Below are 19,658 nucleotides of genomic sequence, written 5' to 3' on the forward strand. Positions count from 1 at the left end.
CATGTAAATATTATAGAATGTGAAGTAGAAATAACTAAAATTTATTAATTTGAAATATAAAGGATTGCAAAATGTATTTTATGTCAATAATATTAAATAAACGTTTTTAATTAAATTTTTAAAGAATTAAAAGCTATGGTCTCATATTTTTAAATAACACAATACAATATTGCATATTTTCTTAAGTATTACTCGCTAAAACTATATAATTAAAGATGTTAAGTTTGCTTAGACAAGTTTTATAATTTTTATGGTAATATAATATTAGTTTTATAAAATATTTTGTTTCTAATATTACGGACTTATTAGTATATTGCTCTTATTTTCATATTTTATAATATCTATTAGAAACTGTTTTTATGAAAGATATGTAAACACATTTTTAATCAATATTTTGTAATATGATGGTTGTCATGGGCGGACGATTTGCTCAATTTTTAGAATATTTTTATATCCGAAACTTTTATTGTATATTCTATTTGACTTCAGAATATCTAAATAATTAATTATTTGACTATGTTATTTAATAATTACACAATAAACCTATGAGTTTCCTTATTGTAAATAATAAGGAAGTAGTAAAAAATGACTATTTATGTATGTGATCTATAGTACGTATATACTATTTTAATATATTGATTAAATTCTATAAATTTATATATTTTTTTGAAAATCACTAATTACTTTCTATCCGATTTATACTTTATCTTTCTTTAAAATTATTTAGATACTATTTTTTACGCATAAAAATAAAAATATTATTGTACAAATTACAGTTGTTAGATTAATAAATCAAATTCATTTGAATATTATTATAAAATATAGAAATAGTTGAATAATTTAATAGTTACTATTAAACTTAATGAAATGAAATGTAATTAATTAAATATTAGATATTTAAATTTCAAATATGTATGTTTAATTCCATGGTGATAAGATGATAAATATTTACGTATATTTATCTAAAATTTTTGTAAAAATTTAACTGTTAATTTTTCTTACTTTTTAAATGTAACTAATTTAAAATCTCAAATAAATATTTATTTGGTTTATTTTGTAACATTTTCTATTTAAACATAATTCCCAAATTTTTCTAATCAATTAGATCATGTTTTTGTCACAAATTTATAAATTATAATATTCCTGAATTAAAATTCTATTTCTCGTCAAGTAAATATTAATTGATGTACTTTTCATGCATCTGATTGAATACTTAACATCATATGAGAGTATTCGTATATGTGTAAACGTTAAAATATATTTATTATTTTTTTGAGTATTTTTTAATGACTAAGTGTAAAATGAGCATAAAAAATATTTTAATTATAATTATTTTATTTTTCAATTTGAATAATAATCTTGTACTATATCAGAAGAGACTCAATTATAGAAGAAATTGATGTTTTGTTTTCCTAGTTTAACTCAAATTTTATATACTTGAAAGGAGTAGTAAAATTTCAAAATTTAAAAACTATTGAAAATTATAAATATGGTATTGATTTAATAAAATAATTTATTTTAATTATTTTCGAACTCTGAAGTATTAACTATTTTTTAAGTTCATTTCTGTTATTATCAGTGAGAATGAATTAAATTGAAAACTAATTATATTAAATGAATTTTGAAAAGTGTAGTTGGAAAAGTGTAGTGAAATTTATTGAACAATTTATGAGGGTTTATGCTCATTAATACTATTATCATAAACAATTAATTAAATTGATAATGATATTTTTAAAGTGATTTATGAGGATTTATGAAAATATTTCTATAACAATAGTGGATAACATTATGACTGCTGTTAAAAAATATCTGATTTTTCAAAAATAAATTTAGCTAATTGCTTGACTTAATATAATAACATAGAAATTGTTTTCATGTATAAATCGTCATAAAATTTTCTGACTATATTTAAATGCTATACTTTATTAGGTTTTAATTATGTTTTTAGCTGCACAACAAAATGTACTTTTATAATTGAAATATACCATAAACATAATATAACAACCATACCATAACAAGGCATGTATTTTGATAGAAACTGCGAGTTAAACATACATGTATATCTATTTATCTATCTATCTATCTATCTTTTATATAAAGATTTTGAGATCTGTTTAAAATATGTTTAATTTATTTATTTGTCGAATCTATTAATCTGTCATAATCTCTTTTTAATGGTTTTTCTGTTCATAGGAAAAAGAATTCATTTAAAAATATGGTGTATTATTTTCTACAATTTCTAATCTTGATTTTATAAAAATATATATTTTACACTAAGAATTCATATTATTTTTGATAAAATGCATTTTTTTAAGTGATAAATTTTATATATTTTGTAATCTTCAAAATGTATATTATATTGTAGATATTATTATTAACTATTTTAAATGTAATCACATTAAGTTTTCTTATAACTGAGTCTCTTTAATATATTTATTAACTTTAACATATCTATTCAGTGTTAATAATTTTTAATACGAGCACAAGACTAACAACTATATATATATTATACGCATATATTGTAGAATCATGCTTTAAGATATAGTTTTTTAACGTATCAAATATTTTCTGTAAAAAAGTGATAATTAAAAAATGATTGTTTGAATATTTCGAGACATATTGTTTTTTAGAATGATTCACCATTGTTTGGAGCTAGTTTTTAAATCTTTTTAGCGATCAATTATATTATTGTGAGAAGTGCTATTTATTGTCGATGGATTTTTGTGGATGTGCTATTTACAAATACCAACTAACAAATAATAATTATTACAGCAACTAATCTAACTAACTTGACTTAAGATTAGTTAGTATCATATTATGAAATTCAAATATATTTAATGTGGCTACAGAATTTATACTGGTATGATTTTATAGAACCATTAACTACACACATAAAGAGTGAATAGCTCATCGTTAAATTATGCAGTTATATTAAATGTATACAAATAATCTTCCACGTGATTCATATATAATATACAGCTATTCCAATATATTTAAAAACATTTATTATATAATTAAAGACTAAAGTATTATCTAACAACTCACCGTAATATTTATAAAATAAACTTTCAGGTCTAATATTATAATGCATTATATACATATATTACATTATGTGTTAATGCAGAGAAAAATCAACAGTAACAGCAACGAAGCTCCCTTTAATAAAGCTTGAATCTTTTCATATATTTAAACACTTATCGTGACTAGATTAACTGAATTACAGCCAGTTCTATTCATACGATAAAATTAATCACCTGTATAATAAATAAAAGGCAAAGCTGAAAGGAAGCTGTGTGGTTGTACTTTAGAACTTAGCATTCTGCCTCCTAAGATCATTGGGTATAATGCAGGTGATAATGGCACCCACAAAAAGTACTACACAAAGAACGATATTTGCCCAGTAATCATCCCAGATATCAAAAAAATAACCATACAGCATAGTAAAAGCAACACCAAATACTTGAGTCATGGCATTGAGCAAACCTGCCGACGTTCCTTCTGGCTCTGGATATGTTAATTCAGCAGCAAACTCAAAACCAACGGGAAGGTATCCGGTCATGAAAAATCTGTATTTTTTTTTTAAATATTCGGATTAGTTTTGATATTGAAAATTTCATACATTTAGTTACTTGTAAGTCTTTTCGTACCCTAAAAGACCAGATGTTACGTAAACAATAATGATTTTTTCTAGACCAAGCGTAATGGTGAAAATTATCATTCCCAAAAACGAAAATATGTATACTCCAAGAGTTGTCTCCCTAAAAAATATAATTTTCTGAATTAATGAGAAAAATATTATATATTTTATTGAACTTAATATTCAACTGTACGATGTATAGAAGTATTAAATTAATTGTAGAAAAATAAATTGACCAATTTGATAAAATTAATTTTTCAAAAACATTAAGAATTTATAATATTAACAAAATAAAATGTTCTTTTCTTACATTTAATATCTTTGATAAAAAAAACAATATTTAATTTATAAAAATATTAATAATGAATGTAGTATTTGTAAATTCATTATATTATATAGATAGTATATATATATATATATATATATATATATATATATATATATATATATATATAGTATATATATTATATATTATAGTATTCATTAATCGAATAAAATAACTGTGTGTATTTAATCGACTAATTAAATTAATAAAAATTAATTTTTTATTTTCAATAAATAATGACCAAAATTATGTAAAATGTTTATATAAACATATTTGTATTCAAATCAGATAATTTGATTACTCATAGTTAAATTGAGATAATGAATTTTAGGTTGTATAATTTCTAAAGCTTTCTTACTTGAATTTGTGGGTCTTATCAAGAACGACTCCACACACAACAGAACCTAACATCCCGGCACACACTATAGTAAGTCCTATCCTTCCTGCATCTATTTCGTGGCCCTTTAAATGAACAAATTTTCAGACATCGATGTAAATCTTTATAATATGCCATCTACATTAGACTTACAGGAAAGTGTTTTAAAACAATTTGATTGAGAAGAGTACTAATTGCGTAAAAAATCCCTACATTAATAGCATAACTGATTAAGAGCAACAAATAGCCAGTATTTGTAATAAGTCTCTTAATTGATAACCAAAAGTCTTCGGATGCCTCCGCTTCCCTTTGAACCGCTTGAGCTGGACTTGGCGGTAATGGTGGTTGATCCTTGAAAACTAATATTAAAATTTATACAGCTTAATCGTTACACAAATATTATAAATTATATGTCATTAAATGTATTCTCACATAGTAAAATGAGTACAAAAATAACCGAAGTACATGCAGCTACGATATAAAACATAAGTTGAAAACCTTGACCGATTACATTGATATCATCACTACTTGGCACAAGCATTGGTGGAAAAAGGAATCCTATAGCAATACCAAGCTGTAAAAAATAAATAATTAATTATCATAAACGCAATAATACAATAACTAAAACATGTGTCAAAGTAGCTGTTATTGACTAGGATTAATTTGAGGAAAGGTTTCTTTGAATAATCGTACAACATAATTTAAACAAATAAAATAATAATTATTATATTTTATCTGTATTTTAGTAATGGTGATCTATATGGCATTATCTTTGACAGACAAAATTATATTTTTATTTATTCAAATAATTGGCAACCGGATAAAAAAAAAGCAATGTAACTTGAATTTTCAAATTTAAAATAAAACAATTAAAATAGTACCATAAAATGAAATTATATTATAAAACGTCGTCGAGGTGCGGTTACTCAAGAACAGCACGAATGTTAATGTGCAATACAATACAATGAAGGTAGCCCGGATTATTGAAAATTAGTATTAAAATTCACGATTTCTTTCTTACAGGCAAGCAACATTCCGAGATGCTTTGAAAAGTTCATTCTTTCAACTATAATCAGATAACTTTCATATCTACATAATTTATTTAATGAATATGTTCGTTCAAGTAATTTCGCGCTCTTACGCTAATTAATCTCTTTCTTCTCGATCGGAATTAAATAGCAGTGTTTCTTGCTGACGCTAGCATGCTTCAGTATTGCGCTTTGTTTTAATTTGGACCGACCGACGTGTTAATAGTGTCATCGACTTAATGCCGATATCTACCATTCGGCCTTTTCTTGTCTTTTTGTATTTAAAACAATAAAACGTATTTAGGGATAATTTTGCCATTAGTACATGATTTATCGTTATAATAACAGTCCGATTATTCAATTACCTCATCTAACTTGATTCATTTTAAAGGCATTTTTTTATTACTTTAATCTTGGATCATGATATTTCCATCAACATAAGACATTAGACGTTCTTAAATCAAATATGCACGTGCTCGACTCCTTAACCAACCAATTTTTTCATTGACAGCGCCGAGGACACTTTAACGGGCAATTAGCGTAATAGATAGACACCGGTACTCTTCAATTTATCTACAATATAAATCCTCCTGAATAAGTATACAACTATTTCAATAGTTTCTCGGTTGATTGCATTTGGCATTACAAAAATTACACGTTATTCATTATATAATACATCGCTTAATATTTTTGAATTTTCTATAGTCGAATATAAAATTTCATATTAAAAACGAAGGAAATAAACTTATATACACATTGGTAATATAAAAATAATACATGAAACAGTTGATCTTACATATATTTAACCTTAACATTAATAATGATTGTCAAAAAAAAAAAAAAAAAAAAAAAAATTGGCACTTGTTTGTGTAATTATAAATAGAAGATATAAATAGTAATTAAAATTTAGTTTAAAAGAAACTTTTACTCAATACTATTAATTATCTTTTCACTCATCTTAAAAAGAAATATTATTTTAATCATTTTGCAAAAATAAAATAAAAATGATGCAGAATATAAACTTTGGATTGTTAATTTTGAAACACACTTTTATTATATTTAAAAAAAAATCTAATTCATTTAACTTGGGCCTTAATACTATACATTATTTAATCAATGGTATAGATTATGTACATATGTTTTTGTTTTTTGTACCATTATTGGAAGTAATCATTAAATTATATTAATTTTTTTTCTAAAAAATAGGCGTAATAAAAAAATATATTTATACGACAAATATTTAATATGTTTTAATATTTAAAAACTTTCTTCTTTTTATAATTTTTTGAAAATTAAAAATTTAGAATACTTTCGTCGGCGTTATTAATTTTAGCAGTGAATGATATATATTAAAAGAAACTGTATTTAAATAGCTATTACTATTTCTTACATATTTTTTTATAATATGTATAAATATTAAACGATACAAGTATTAATTCATTCTATTTTACCGTCATTTAAAAATTAGAATATATTCAGATTTCAAAAATAATAATTTTTGGTTTTATAAATATAGTTGCAGGAGATATATATATATATATATATATATATATGAGTTAATTTCTAGCTATTTCAAATATGAAACAATCCAATATTTTACTATATAAATTATTCAAGAAAATTTTAATTAAATATTTATTTATGTAAATATGAATATTGAAGATTTGTATAGCGTTAAATATAATTACAGCATTTATCAGATAAAATTATTGGGTACACACGACAATTTATTTGTAGGAAAGTAATTTCAATAACATGAATTTGTGGAGCATCACTGCATCAATAATATTATTTACTTAATAACGTATATTTATATTATTTTCTATCTATATTTACTTATGCCTGTCTGCAATTAATATTAGTTTGATTATTAGATTTATATATTTTGATTAATTTTAAATATCGTCTATCACTTATAAAATTTTTATTGAAATTATTTTGATTTTCATTTGAATATTTATTTATATTTTTTTGTATAAGTATAAGATGTACATAGGTCGTTTGTACATACAATTAAGACTATTAATTTATTATGTATTTCGTAATGTATCCTGTGAATTATTAATATGTATATATATATATATATATATATATATCATTTTGATTTACCTTTGTATTGTATAATGAGATCGATTTAATTATAGTAAGTCGACAGTAAAACATAATTTATTACTCACAGAGCGTGAAATATTCTTTTAATATATATATATATATATATATATATATATATATTATAATTTGTGTTTATAAATTATACAAGTAATTATTTATTTTAATTTCTTCGATTACAATAAAATTCGAATTGAATTCAAAAAATCTTTTAGATTATTTTTATTTTTACATTATTATAAAAGGTTAATTAAAATTATTAAAATGATTAGTCATTCCTTAAAAAGTGTAGGTATTACAATTATACTTAATTTAATACTAATAATCTATTAATACAATATACTACGTAAACATTTTATTTAATTTTCTAATAATTGAATTTTAAATAAATGGATTTATTTCATATTATAAGGACTATGTTATACTATTTGAATGAATTAATCTGATGGATTCAATCTTAAATTCATTTTTAATATATTTAATATATTTATATAACACTAAATAACATAAAACTATTTATTTGTACGTCATATTATCATGTTATTACTATTATTAAAATTGATATTTTCTTAAAATTTTAAATACGACTAAGACTTGAGTATTAATGAACGTTCATATTTTAATTATTCAACTTAAATTTCAACTAATAGAAAGTGAAATACTTATTATGTCATTCAATATCAAAAGAATATTGCTATAAATATTAGTATTAAATAATATTTTAATGGCTGACATTGAAATGTTAAAAGCTGGTGTTTAAAGCAGTTGTAAAAAAAATATAGTAAATCTTAAGTTAAAAGATTGTTATTAAAATATTTTTAATAAATTATCACATAATGATTGTCATAATATTCAATACCATGTATATAAGAAATTAATTAAAATTTGAACAGTATTTGAAAGGAAATAATTCTTATGCGAATGGAAGTCTTGTAAAAAATATAACTTGTATTATAATTTTATTCACACATCTGCTCCGTTATTTAATTTTTCTAAAAGAATATATTATATAATATATTATAAATTCTTTTATATTCGCATTATGAAAATGTCATAAAATTAAAAATAATTAGAACAAATGAAAAAAGATTGTAAAGTAAAGTATTTAATTAACTGAATTTACTGGTTTATATTTGACTTGCCACACCGATACATTTATGTATTTTATTTAACTTTATTATATTTCATAGAATAACATGATAGAAAATGTGACGATTATGTTTTAAGATTTGTTTAAAAAATTTTTAGTAAATAAATTAAGAAAATTTGAAAATACAATAACAATAATATTCAAACTCGATTAAAAAGTTTATAAAATAATATTCATTTATTATAATGATATAATTAATATATAAATATATAATATAAAAATTAATTTAGAATTATTTTTTAATTTTAAGTTAAAGTATAAATTCATTAAAAATGTTAATAGTTTTTTATTATAAAAGTTAATTATTTTTATAATGTATGTATCAATGTTTTATTCGATTATTCCAAAACTTTTCATTTCATTTCAAACTTTATAAAAATAATTTATATATATACATATAAGCTATTCTGCATTGTTTGTTTTATTGTTCTAATTAAATAAGAAATGAGTATTAGTCTTACAATATGTTTAATTCATGAATATAATGAATTATCAATATCTTTTATTTATAAAATGCCAGTTTATTAAAAGTAAATAAATTAAATTAAGCATAATTTTTTTAAATAATAAAGATAAATAATAATAAAGAGGATCATTAAAATATTTGAAAAAAGTGTTTCATTTTTATACATGCAGTTGAATTACAATTAACTACGATAAATGCTCGTACCTTGAAATTAAATTGAATGAATAGCGATTGAGGGGATGGACCCCTTCAACGTTGTGCAATTACGCGTGGGTGCATAATCGTGCAGAGTTTCCCAGACTATCATTCCTTCGATAATAGTCAGTTGTATAAATCGGGTGAAAGTGTTAAAATATGATAAAAATTATATATAATATAATATATAATGAAATTCCGAAATTTTTAATTTTGAAGTATCTAATAATGCACAGAAATTATAAACTTTTATAAACTATTATAAATTTACCAAGTAAGCATTAAATTAATTGAGAATCATACAATTTTAATATCAATTAATTTAGAAATTATAATAATTATAAACATATTTTTCATTCTCCATACGTTTAAAAGTATTTGAAATTTCATTAATAAGACTTGTTCTTTATTTAAAAGAAATTAAATATTATAAATTTGAATATAAATAAATTTTAATCGATAGTATTTATTACTGATAGCTTTTATTGTTAATTTTAGCATACGTTTTATATATGTTGTGTATATATATAAGGTTAACAATTATTTAATTTTACAATGTTCTGATTATATTTATAATAATTTCTTGATTTAAATTTAAACATAGCTCTTTTTTATATATAAATATATAAATAAATTTTGTTATTAGAATTGATTTATATATCAGATAAAGAACTGTGATCAAACTTAAACTAAGAAATTATTACAAATATTTGTCACATTATAAAATTAATTCATTTTGATAGAAATTAAAAATTATTAGTATATCTGTAAGGATATGTTTCTTTAAAAATATTTTATCGTGATAATAATCAATGAAAAAGTGTCCTCATACTTTTATATAAGAATCCGATTTTTGCGAATGATATTTCAAATAATACTTCATATGGATAATAAATAATATAAAAAATATGAAAGGGTCTCTTTAGATGCAAAAACTTTGGATTTCCTTCAATAGTATAATATAGTATATATTCCTTCATTATTATAGTAATAAATAAATAGATTTAAATAGACGCTTGGTGTACTATAATTTCTAATAAATAAAAAAAAAACAAAATAGGTACCGAATCTTTAATGTTACAAAAGCTTAAGTAATAAACAATCAAAATTGTTGAGTTAAACTTAAGAATCTATAATGTGTTTAAATACTTTGTATATAATTATCGTAAATGCCAAATACCATTAGCAATAAATAATTTAATTGTTAATGTGAATATAGTATCAAATCATAAATTATAATATTTAATTACCTGATTACCAAAAACTCCAATACTGCAGGCACTGCTTACTTGATCAGGACCAAACCAAACAGCAGCCAATCTTGCTGGTACAGAAAGTACAAAAGTTTGACTGAAGGCAACTACAGTATGACCAAAAAAAGTTAACCAAAATCGATCGGGATTTACGCTGAATACTTTTAACCAGGAACCGGCAGCAGTTCCCAAGGCACCAAGAAGCGTAGCATATCGCAGACCCTAATTATAGGATTTTTTGAAAGAAATTAAAAGTCGAACATTTTAATAAAAATATAATTTACTATTATTTTTATTAATTAATTTTAATACTTTTTAATTTTCAATCTTAAATAATTGATGCATGCACAAAATTTTTATATTAAATTAAAAGATTATGTATTATTGATTAGTATTTTTAATTATATTATTGAGTCTAGAAGTAAATTGCATTAATTTGATAATCGTCCTTATTTTTAATTTATATAATTTATAAAAGCACGATTTTTTGATGTCATAGGAAGTAAATAATAAAAAAGTGTACTTACAAATTTATCTAAAAAATAACTTGCTGGGAAGATAAAAGGAATGTAAGTAATCATATAAATCATACTAGTCATGTCTACCGCAAAACTAGATACATCGTAGTATTTCATAACTATATTAGTGATGATACTATATTGAATCCATTGCATGGCATTACTTGCACTATATAAAACGAAAATGATAAGAATCAACCATCGTCTTTTATAGATTTTTGTTTCCACAGCCTACCAACATAAATTAAAAATAGTTATTAATTGTAATTTAGCTATATTTTGATTTGAGATATTAATTGAATTTTACATTTGATTAAAGGATTGTTTAATGTTACATTGCTTCTTTATGATGAGCACAATGATATGTCGGTATGATAGACATTTTTTTTTTACTAAGTTCACAAACAATCTTAGAAATAAGATCAATTATGTATATAAAGAGTTAATACGTTAATATTGTAAAAATAGAAAAATCTTTTAATAAATACCATTTAAGTTAGTACTGACCTAAATTTTACTTTATAAATAATTTATGCACTTTACTCGGTAAATTCGATATGTAGAACCAGATTTCATTCCAAAGAAATATTTAATATTTCATATTTCAATCTTATACTTAATCGCACTCAGAGCGTTTTCACAATAATTCATGCGTCATTTGATATTATCTCAAAGATTTAAGTCGTACTTTATTGTGTTTTAAAATTTTTTTTAATAGAAATATTGTTTAAATTAAAATTGTCCGTTTTACAAATGTAAATCAGTCTTTTATTTATTTGAGTTTTAAGAAATATCATAGTATTCGTTATTTTAATTTAAAGAACGCACATTTAAATATTTTTCATAATATGGAATGAAAGTTTGTTAAAAAATATTCTAGCCATAAAAAATTAATTTAAATAATTTATTGCCTAGGAAATCAAGTTAATTTTTTGAAATAGCATTTTCTAGCAATCTTAAATAAAATATCTTATTCCGAAAGTTATTAGTCCTTTTTTAATTTTAAAAGAAATTTTTTAACCAATATTACATAATATTGGTTTTATTTAATTAATATTTAAGACTTGTGGATATTTATTAAATATTTAAAATTATATATTAATAGAAGGAACGTATACAGAATATTTATAATTTAAAAATGGTCCAACAGTTACATGTAAAAAATATTTGTCAATTAAACGAGTGTATTTAATTCTATTTTAATTATTTTTGTTTCAAACGCACGTTTTGAAATTAATTAATCAAATAAGAACTTTCTAAAATATAATGAATTAAAGTTATTCATAAATTAGTCAGAATTTTAGTAGATTCTAAATTATTTATAAATAATAATTATATCCATAAACTGCTACAAAAATGAAAAAAATCAGATATCAGCAAAAATTGTGAGCACAGAAAAAATGACTTAGTTATTCATTAAAATAACATTTAGGTAAATTATATTAACGATATATGAAAATCATACATTGTGTTTATTCTACTATTTAAAAGAATTCTTATTTTATATGTACATTAATTATAAACATTTAGAATTTTTATATTTTTTATATATTTTGCGGTTACATCATAACAATAGAACGACTTATAACGATACACAATAATGAACGAGCGTTGAAATTATAAATATTTCAAAAAATTCTTGAAAAACTGCAATTGACTTGGATAAAAGGAAATTTATATTTAAAAGCTGTATATACATATTGTTATAAATTTTATAATTCTAGTAGAAAATTTATTCATCGTAAAATAATTGAAACCTTCAAACTTTTCTTTTTAAGATAAAAACCTAGTTCGCTCTCTTCATGTTCTTCATTTTAAAGAGTATAATAAAATTGCGGCTTATTAATAATTAATTATAGATAATTGATTCAAAGAATACTAGTCTTAAATTAGTCATTATGAATTATAAGCCTATTATGTAGTGTTTGTTTTAAAATTAATATGAGCATAAAAATCTATGCAGCTATATATAAATTTTGTATATTTATTAAAAATGTTGATATTATTTTAATCATTGGAATTTTGTGGATCATTCTTTATTTGCAGAGAAGTATATTAAATATTCTAGAAATTGCAAAAATTAAGTATGTAAATACTTTTAAACAGCTATAAAAATTAAAAAGATATATATTATTAATAATATTCTAAATAACGTTAAAAAGATAGTTGATGGATTTAAGTGTTACGGAAGCAGCGTCGTATTATTATTATTATTATTATCATTATTATTATTATCCGAGATGTAAGAAAAAAATCTACTATATACAATTAGACATAAATATAAATAATTGTCTTGAAATATAAGTTGTTATACATTTGACTGAATAAGTACATATATAGTAATTAATTCGATCGTATTACTGTCAGAGAATTTTAAATTAAATTGTTATAATACATATATAGAAATTATAATAATCATGCATAAAATCATGATAAAATGATTTACGTACATATAAATTTACCTGAGTAGGCTGAATACCACCTTCAATAGCCTTTACGTATTCGGAGGAACTTTTCACCATTATGTAATTAAATTGATTCAAATTTAAAAAAATATAGCAAACTGTATTTCTCTTGGAATTTTAAATTTAGCACCGCTTTCCTTTAGAATCTATAAAATACATAAGAAAATGTTAAAGAGAGAAAAGAAAAATTTGTATTGAACTTATATTTATTCTATAAAAATTATATATGATACTATGAGATTATTGTATAATAATTATAATTATATATTATCATACTATAAATCTTATACGACTATAAATGACTCCAAGTAAAGTCATAAACTAATAGCTTAATCGTATCTTATATAATAATTATAAATCACAATGTAATTATTATCGTATGAGTAATTAAATATCACATTTTAATAATTCTATTATATATGCATTTATAAAGTTCTACGATTTTATAAGTATTCCTTTCGTAATATAATATATGTATATAAGAAATTACTTTGAATAATTGTACCATGTGTATTCTTTAATATATATTATTTTAAAAGAATACAAATTCAGTTCATAAATTTTGTTAATTTTTGTTAAAGCGTAATAATTATGTCGATTTTATTTATATTGTAATAAACATCTAAATAAATCTACGTAAAAATGTATACATAAATATATCTATATAAAGATATAATAATAGTTATTGCATTTCGTTTATTGACTATTCCTAAATGTATAGTATTTAAAAAACTTTAATGAATTCTAAATATCACAAATATATTTATGTAATTATGCATAATATTTCAAATAAGTACATTAATAAATCTATATATTTACCATTTTCAAAAGGATTTACTAGAAATAGACAATTCAAAATATATTTATCATTTATAAAATAATTAATGGACTCACAACAATTAGTTATTATAATTTGAACAATACATTTATACTTTGAATTATTAAAAAAATTTAACCATATGAAATTTTCATTTTTAAATGTTAACAATGCCATACTGTATTAAATAATGGAAAATAATATACATATGAAATAAAAGAAATATTATGTCATATTACACTATAAAAATTTTATTTAAATTCAAAATTCTTATTTCACGAACCAATAACTTATGTCTATGTCACTGTTTGCAAATATTAATGCATGTGTCATTACGCATGATAAATGACTATAATAAAAATATTTTTACAAATTGAAAAATATCACACATATAATAATTAATTAAGAACTTTTAATATTTATAAAAAAATCAATTTTGTATTTAAAAATATTAATAAAAAATATTTCACGAAATTATATTTATAATTGCAAAATAACTTGATTTATTTATAATTTAAATATAGTCCATACTACAAACATATTTAAGTCTATATTGTTTTTCTTATTTAATTAAAACTTAATAACAAATTTTATCCTTTTTTATCTGATCATTTTCTTAATATTATTATGGACATATAAAATTAAAATTTAATACTTAATTAAAACAATTTATACAATTTTTTATTTACAGTATCGGCCTTTACAAGCATTAATTTTTAAATAAAATATGTCTATTTGTAATACAATTATTCGAAAATCTTATTATAAAATTATTCTTCTTATCAATGTTGAAATTATTATGAAGCTCATTTATCTAATACACTATACGGTTTTTACAAATTAGTGGCATATAAATATAATACTTAATTATATTTGTTATCTGTGAAGTTCGTTGATCTAGGAAATTATCGAATGTGTGTTAAAAATTTCTGTCTGTTTGGTGTATTTTATCAATAACATGATCTTTTACGATCGTATAAGATTAATATTAGTAAAATTACTGTATTTATACATATTATTTATTTACTATTAAAGTAAAAACAGTTTACTTAAACAAAAAATTATAGATTTTTAAATAATTATAAAATTTGTAGTTTATTACTATTTTAAAATATAATATATTTAACAAATATTTTAACTAAACACTTGGGCATATATTTAATACATGTAACGAAATTATATATAATGATTTCTATCATTTATGAGTTATATAATATTATTATGAACTGTCATTATTTAATAAATAAATAAATAAATAAATAAATAAATATATATATATATTTATACATATACAAATATATATACAAATATTTAATTTATATACATACATTTCACTGTATAAATATTTAATTTATATATAAATATTTCTAGTAGTTAACAGATAAAGAATACTATTAATTTCTAAATTTGTTTTTTTATTTTAAGTTTAAACATTGTATTTACGAACATTAAAGAATCGTTTTTCAATATTAATAATTAAGTTATATTTTATAGAATTTAAAATTTCTTCAATACATTTTTGATTGTTAATATCTCTGATTTGATAAATATTATAATCAGTAGTGTTATTCTCAAGATACGATAAAATGATTTATTATTAGTCCAAATATCAAACTTCGATCATAAAGTAACTGAAATAATTCTATCGTAAGATTTACTTAAACAGTACTGCATTTTTAATAAAAATATATTTCTTTTTAATATAAACAATTCTATAAATATTCGTGTATAAATTATATGCATTATAACTACAATTGAAAATGTAATAACTTTTTAATTTTTATTTTCACTTTACTACGTAATATTAAACCATTTTAAAAACTGATAATAAATTTATGTAATATTAGTAAGGAATATATATAGATTGACTGTAAATTAAGTTCAATATATAATAATTGGGAAAAGATTATTTGAATTAATACAATACAATTAATCAATATTTAGCACAATTTTAATTTATCAAGGATTTAGAATCATTTCTAGGTAAATAAATTGGGATACTATTATATTAGTTTTCAGAATATTCTATTAATCTTGATATTATATATTTTTATAATTTCCTCATGTACAATATTTTAAAATTTTATTCGATATATGACTTATAAACTATTTTCCATTTATATATTTTTGATATTATATATTCTCTATTATTTTTTGTAAATGGTTCTTGTGTCTATGTATAATGTGTATATTAAATTTTTGTTTATATTCATATTTATTGATTATAATAGTTTCATTTGAAATAATTCGGTATGATAATATATTTCTAGTTTTAATTAAATAACCAGCTTTGATTGAAATTAATTTAGAATTTTTATTTACTTTGTTTACAGTGAATTTTGTGCATTTTCTAGAAAATCATTTAAATAATTTAATTTTATTATGTACATAATTTAGACAAGCAAATAAAATCGATATTTTAATTTAATACCTTAATTACAATTCGAATTTAGTATTAATAAGCATGAGGTGATTAATGTATTCATCAAGGTCAACTCATAAATATTCCATTTATTCCACATATTTATTTAAAAAAAAAAAAAAATTTAAGAGACAGATAATTATTAAACAATTCATAATATTTAGATGTTAGTTATTCTAAATTACGTTTACTCTGTTGCAGTTTAATTAAAAAGAAAAATATATACATGATATTATGATCAAAACATGTATCCATCAAGATAGTAGATAGTTAGATAAAAAAATGTGATGATATTAACTAATTTTTTATAGTGAAACATATTTTATGATAATATGTTGTATTATGATATACATATTATTGTAAAGTTGTATATTGACTCAATAATATAACTGTATTTATATCGAATTCATTTTAAATTATATATATTCTAATTCTACGAATGTGAACTATATCAATCAACCTATAATGTTCTTTTCTATTATATAAAATCAGCTATAAAGATTAATTAAAATTCTTTCAAGATAAGTATACAAATAACGATTTGTGAATACGTTTATATTCTTTTTTTATATACATTTATATCCTTTCATAGTAACAAATTTAATGTAACTATTTATATTAATAATCTACGACGATTTAAATATTATTTCATTTTTAAATGAAACTAATTTATATTAAAATATGAAAATAATTAAATTTTTTCCCACCTCTATTAAATATTGTCTAGATATTTGTAGTTTCTTATTTATGTAAATTTTTTTTAATTTTGTTTTATTAATTATAAAAAATGATATCTAAGGATGATTTGAATTGAATGAAAGATTTTATAAGTCTTAGATAAAGATATTAACAAATTTTGGATTGATATAACAATTCTAGAAATAGTCAAATATGTACTTAATTTTAATCTTATGTTTACTTTATATTATCTATTAAACAAAATTTAAGTACACAGGTTCTATGTACCGACTGCATTAATGCGTTAATGTATAGTAAGACTCTTACTATATAGTTTGCGATTTATTACCTCTTTCTTAAAATTAAAGAAATTTTAGTTCCACTATTGTTGGTAATTGTTCTTACTTTCGATGCACACAAGATTTTTGAATTGCACAAAGTTAATCGTATTTAACTCATGTCTACAGAAGAATGGCAAAAGCGATTTAAAGGCACCTATATACAATGATATTGTAATTCTCAGTAATTACAACATATCATACTAATACGAGTTTTAAAAAATCAGAAACTAATGTAATGTATTATACAAAGAAATAATACATAATAACAAATTAAATTTAAAGTTAGTTTGGTTCTATTTATTAGAATTTTTCATTACTTATTTCTTAATTTATGATATCAACAAGTAATATCTTATAATCACTTTATATAATTTTTTTACCGCGATAAATTTATAAGATTTAACTTGTTTAATAGATAACAATCTGACTTTACAGTTGCATAACCCAAATTAATAATTTTCTTTAAATTGAAATATTTTTTTCGCAGTAAAAAATATCTAAAAGTTTTTTTTTGATATATTAATATTAGAACGTTACATAGATTTAAGCAATATTTAATTATATATAATTACCTAAGTTAATAAATACTTTTAATAAATAAGTAAAAAATTGTAAAAATAATAAATTCAATTATATATTTAATTCAGTATTTTTATTTAATTGTGCGTGCTTGAACTTATACACGTATGTTTAAGTCTGAAAAAGAAAGATAAATTAAAAAAAAAAAATTACAAAAAAATGTGTATTTGACATTAACATTTAAGATTAGATTATATTAACGCATATTTTAAAACATGAAACATGAAATCATCGTGTTGTAAAAATTATCTTTTCATTTGTAATCGTTACAATTTTTAGCAATGTATAACTTATATATATATATATATATATATATATATATAATGAAAACCTTATAATATTTGTTATAATATTAATTTTAATTCAATTGATATTTCTACAAAATATAGTTAAATGAGAAATAATTTAATACAACAATAATTATTATGAGGTTTAATACAAATTCACTTATTACATAATAGTATATTTTTCAAATTCTAATGCGCTATGATGTTATTATTTATGTAAATTGCTATGATAAATTGCATATGTGTTTATTCAACAATTTAATTTGAGATATTATAAAACTGAGTTATGATGTCGTCATGTTGTAAAAAAATAAAACACTAAAATGTAAAATATTTATGTCCACTATATTACAAAAATTTACAATTCTTATATAATACGTATTTTAATATTCCAATTGCAATTTATTTTTATTTTAAATGAATACGATTTAATTTAAAACATTGTTTAGTTAATTAAAAAACATAATAAACTTATGTTCATTATTAGAAAATATTTAATAAAGAAAAATATTACATATACACAGTTAAATATATCCATGTATTTAAAAATAAAATATTTTTTAATATATAAAATAATGAGATATTATTTGTAATTCTAAATAATCAGTTGAAATTCAATGATTTATACTAATTTAATCAATTCAATTTCACATATTTTATTTTATTGAAATTAGAAGACGATATAAAATAAATAATAATTAAATTAAAATATTGAATAAAATTATTTTATTTACATATATTTGACTTAAATTTGCTTAACTTAATTGACCGAATATTGTAATATTTTATTATATATGAATTATTATATATTTAGTATTTATCATACAGTACCTTATAAGTCTATTGCTTTAATAAAACAGAATTGCTCAATTATATTATTATATATTTTTTATGTTCATTGTTATTAATTATAATATTTATATGTGTGCTGTTATTGATTTAAATACTTGACTGTTCGTAATATTAAATAAATTTTTGAACACTTTGACATTATGTTAAGCATTAAAATTAT

General features: G+C 20.4%; 1 protein-coding gene across 1 annotated transcript; it reads right to left on the minus strand.

Annotated features, from left to right (window-relative positions):
* Positions 1-2,519: 2,519 nt before the first annotated feature.
* Positions 2,520-13,588, minus strand: LOC105367302 (uncharacterized MFS-type transporter C09D4.1). The gene is made up of 8 exons (XM_011505958.1): positions 13,520-13,588; positions 11,067-11,288; positions 10,537-10,761; positions 4,771-4,912; positions 4,492-4,697; positions 4,321-4,424; positions 3,648-3,758; positions 2,520-3,566 (listed from the first exon to the last, which is right to left on the minus strand). Exons 1-8 carry the CDS (start codon positions 13,577-13,579, stop codon positions 3,305-3,307), a joined length of 1,332 nt encoding a protein of 443 aa, XP_011504260.1. The 5' UTR covers positions 13,580-13,588; the 3' UTR covers positions 2,520-3,304.
* Positions 13,589-19,658: the final 6,070 nt, after the last annotated feature.

The sequence above is a fragment of the Ceratosolen solmsi genome, unplaced genomic scaffold (assembly GCF_000503995.2).
Source record: "Ceratosolen solmsi marchali unplaced genomic scaffold, CerSol_1.0 scaffold7, whole genome shotgun sequence".
Classification (NCBI taxonomy): Eukaryota; Metazoa; Arthropoda; class Insecta; order Hymenoptera; family Agaonidae; genus Ceratosolen; species Ceratosolen solmsi.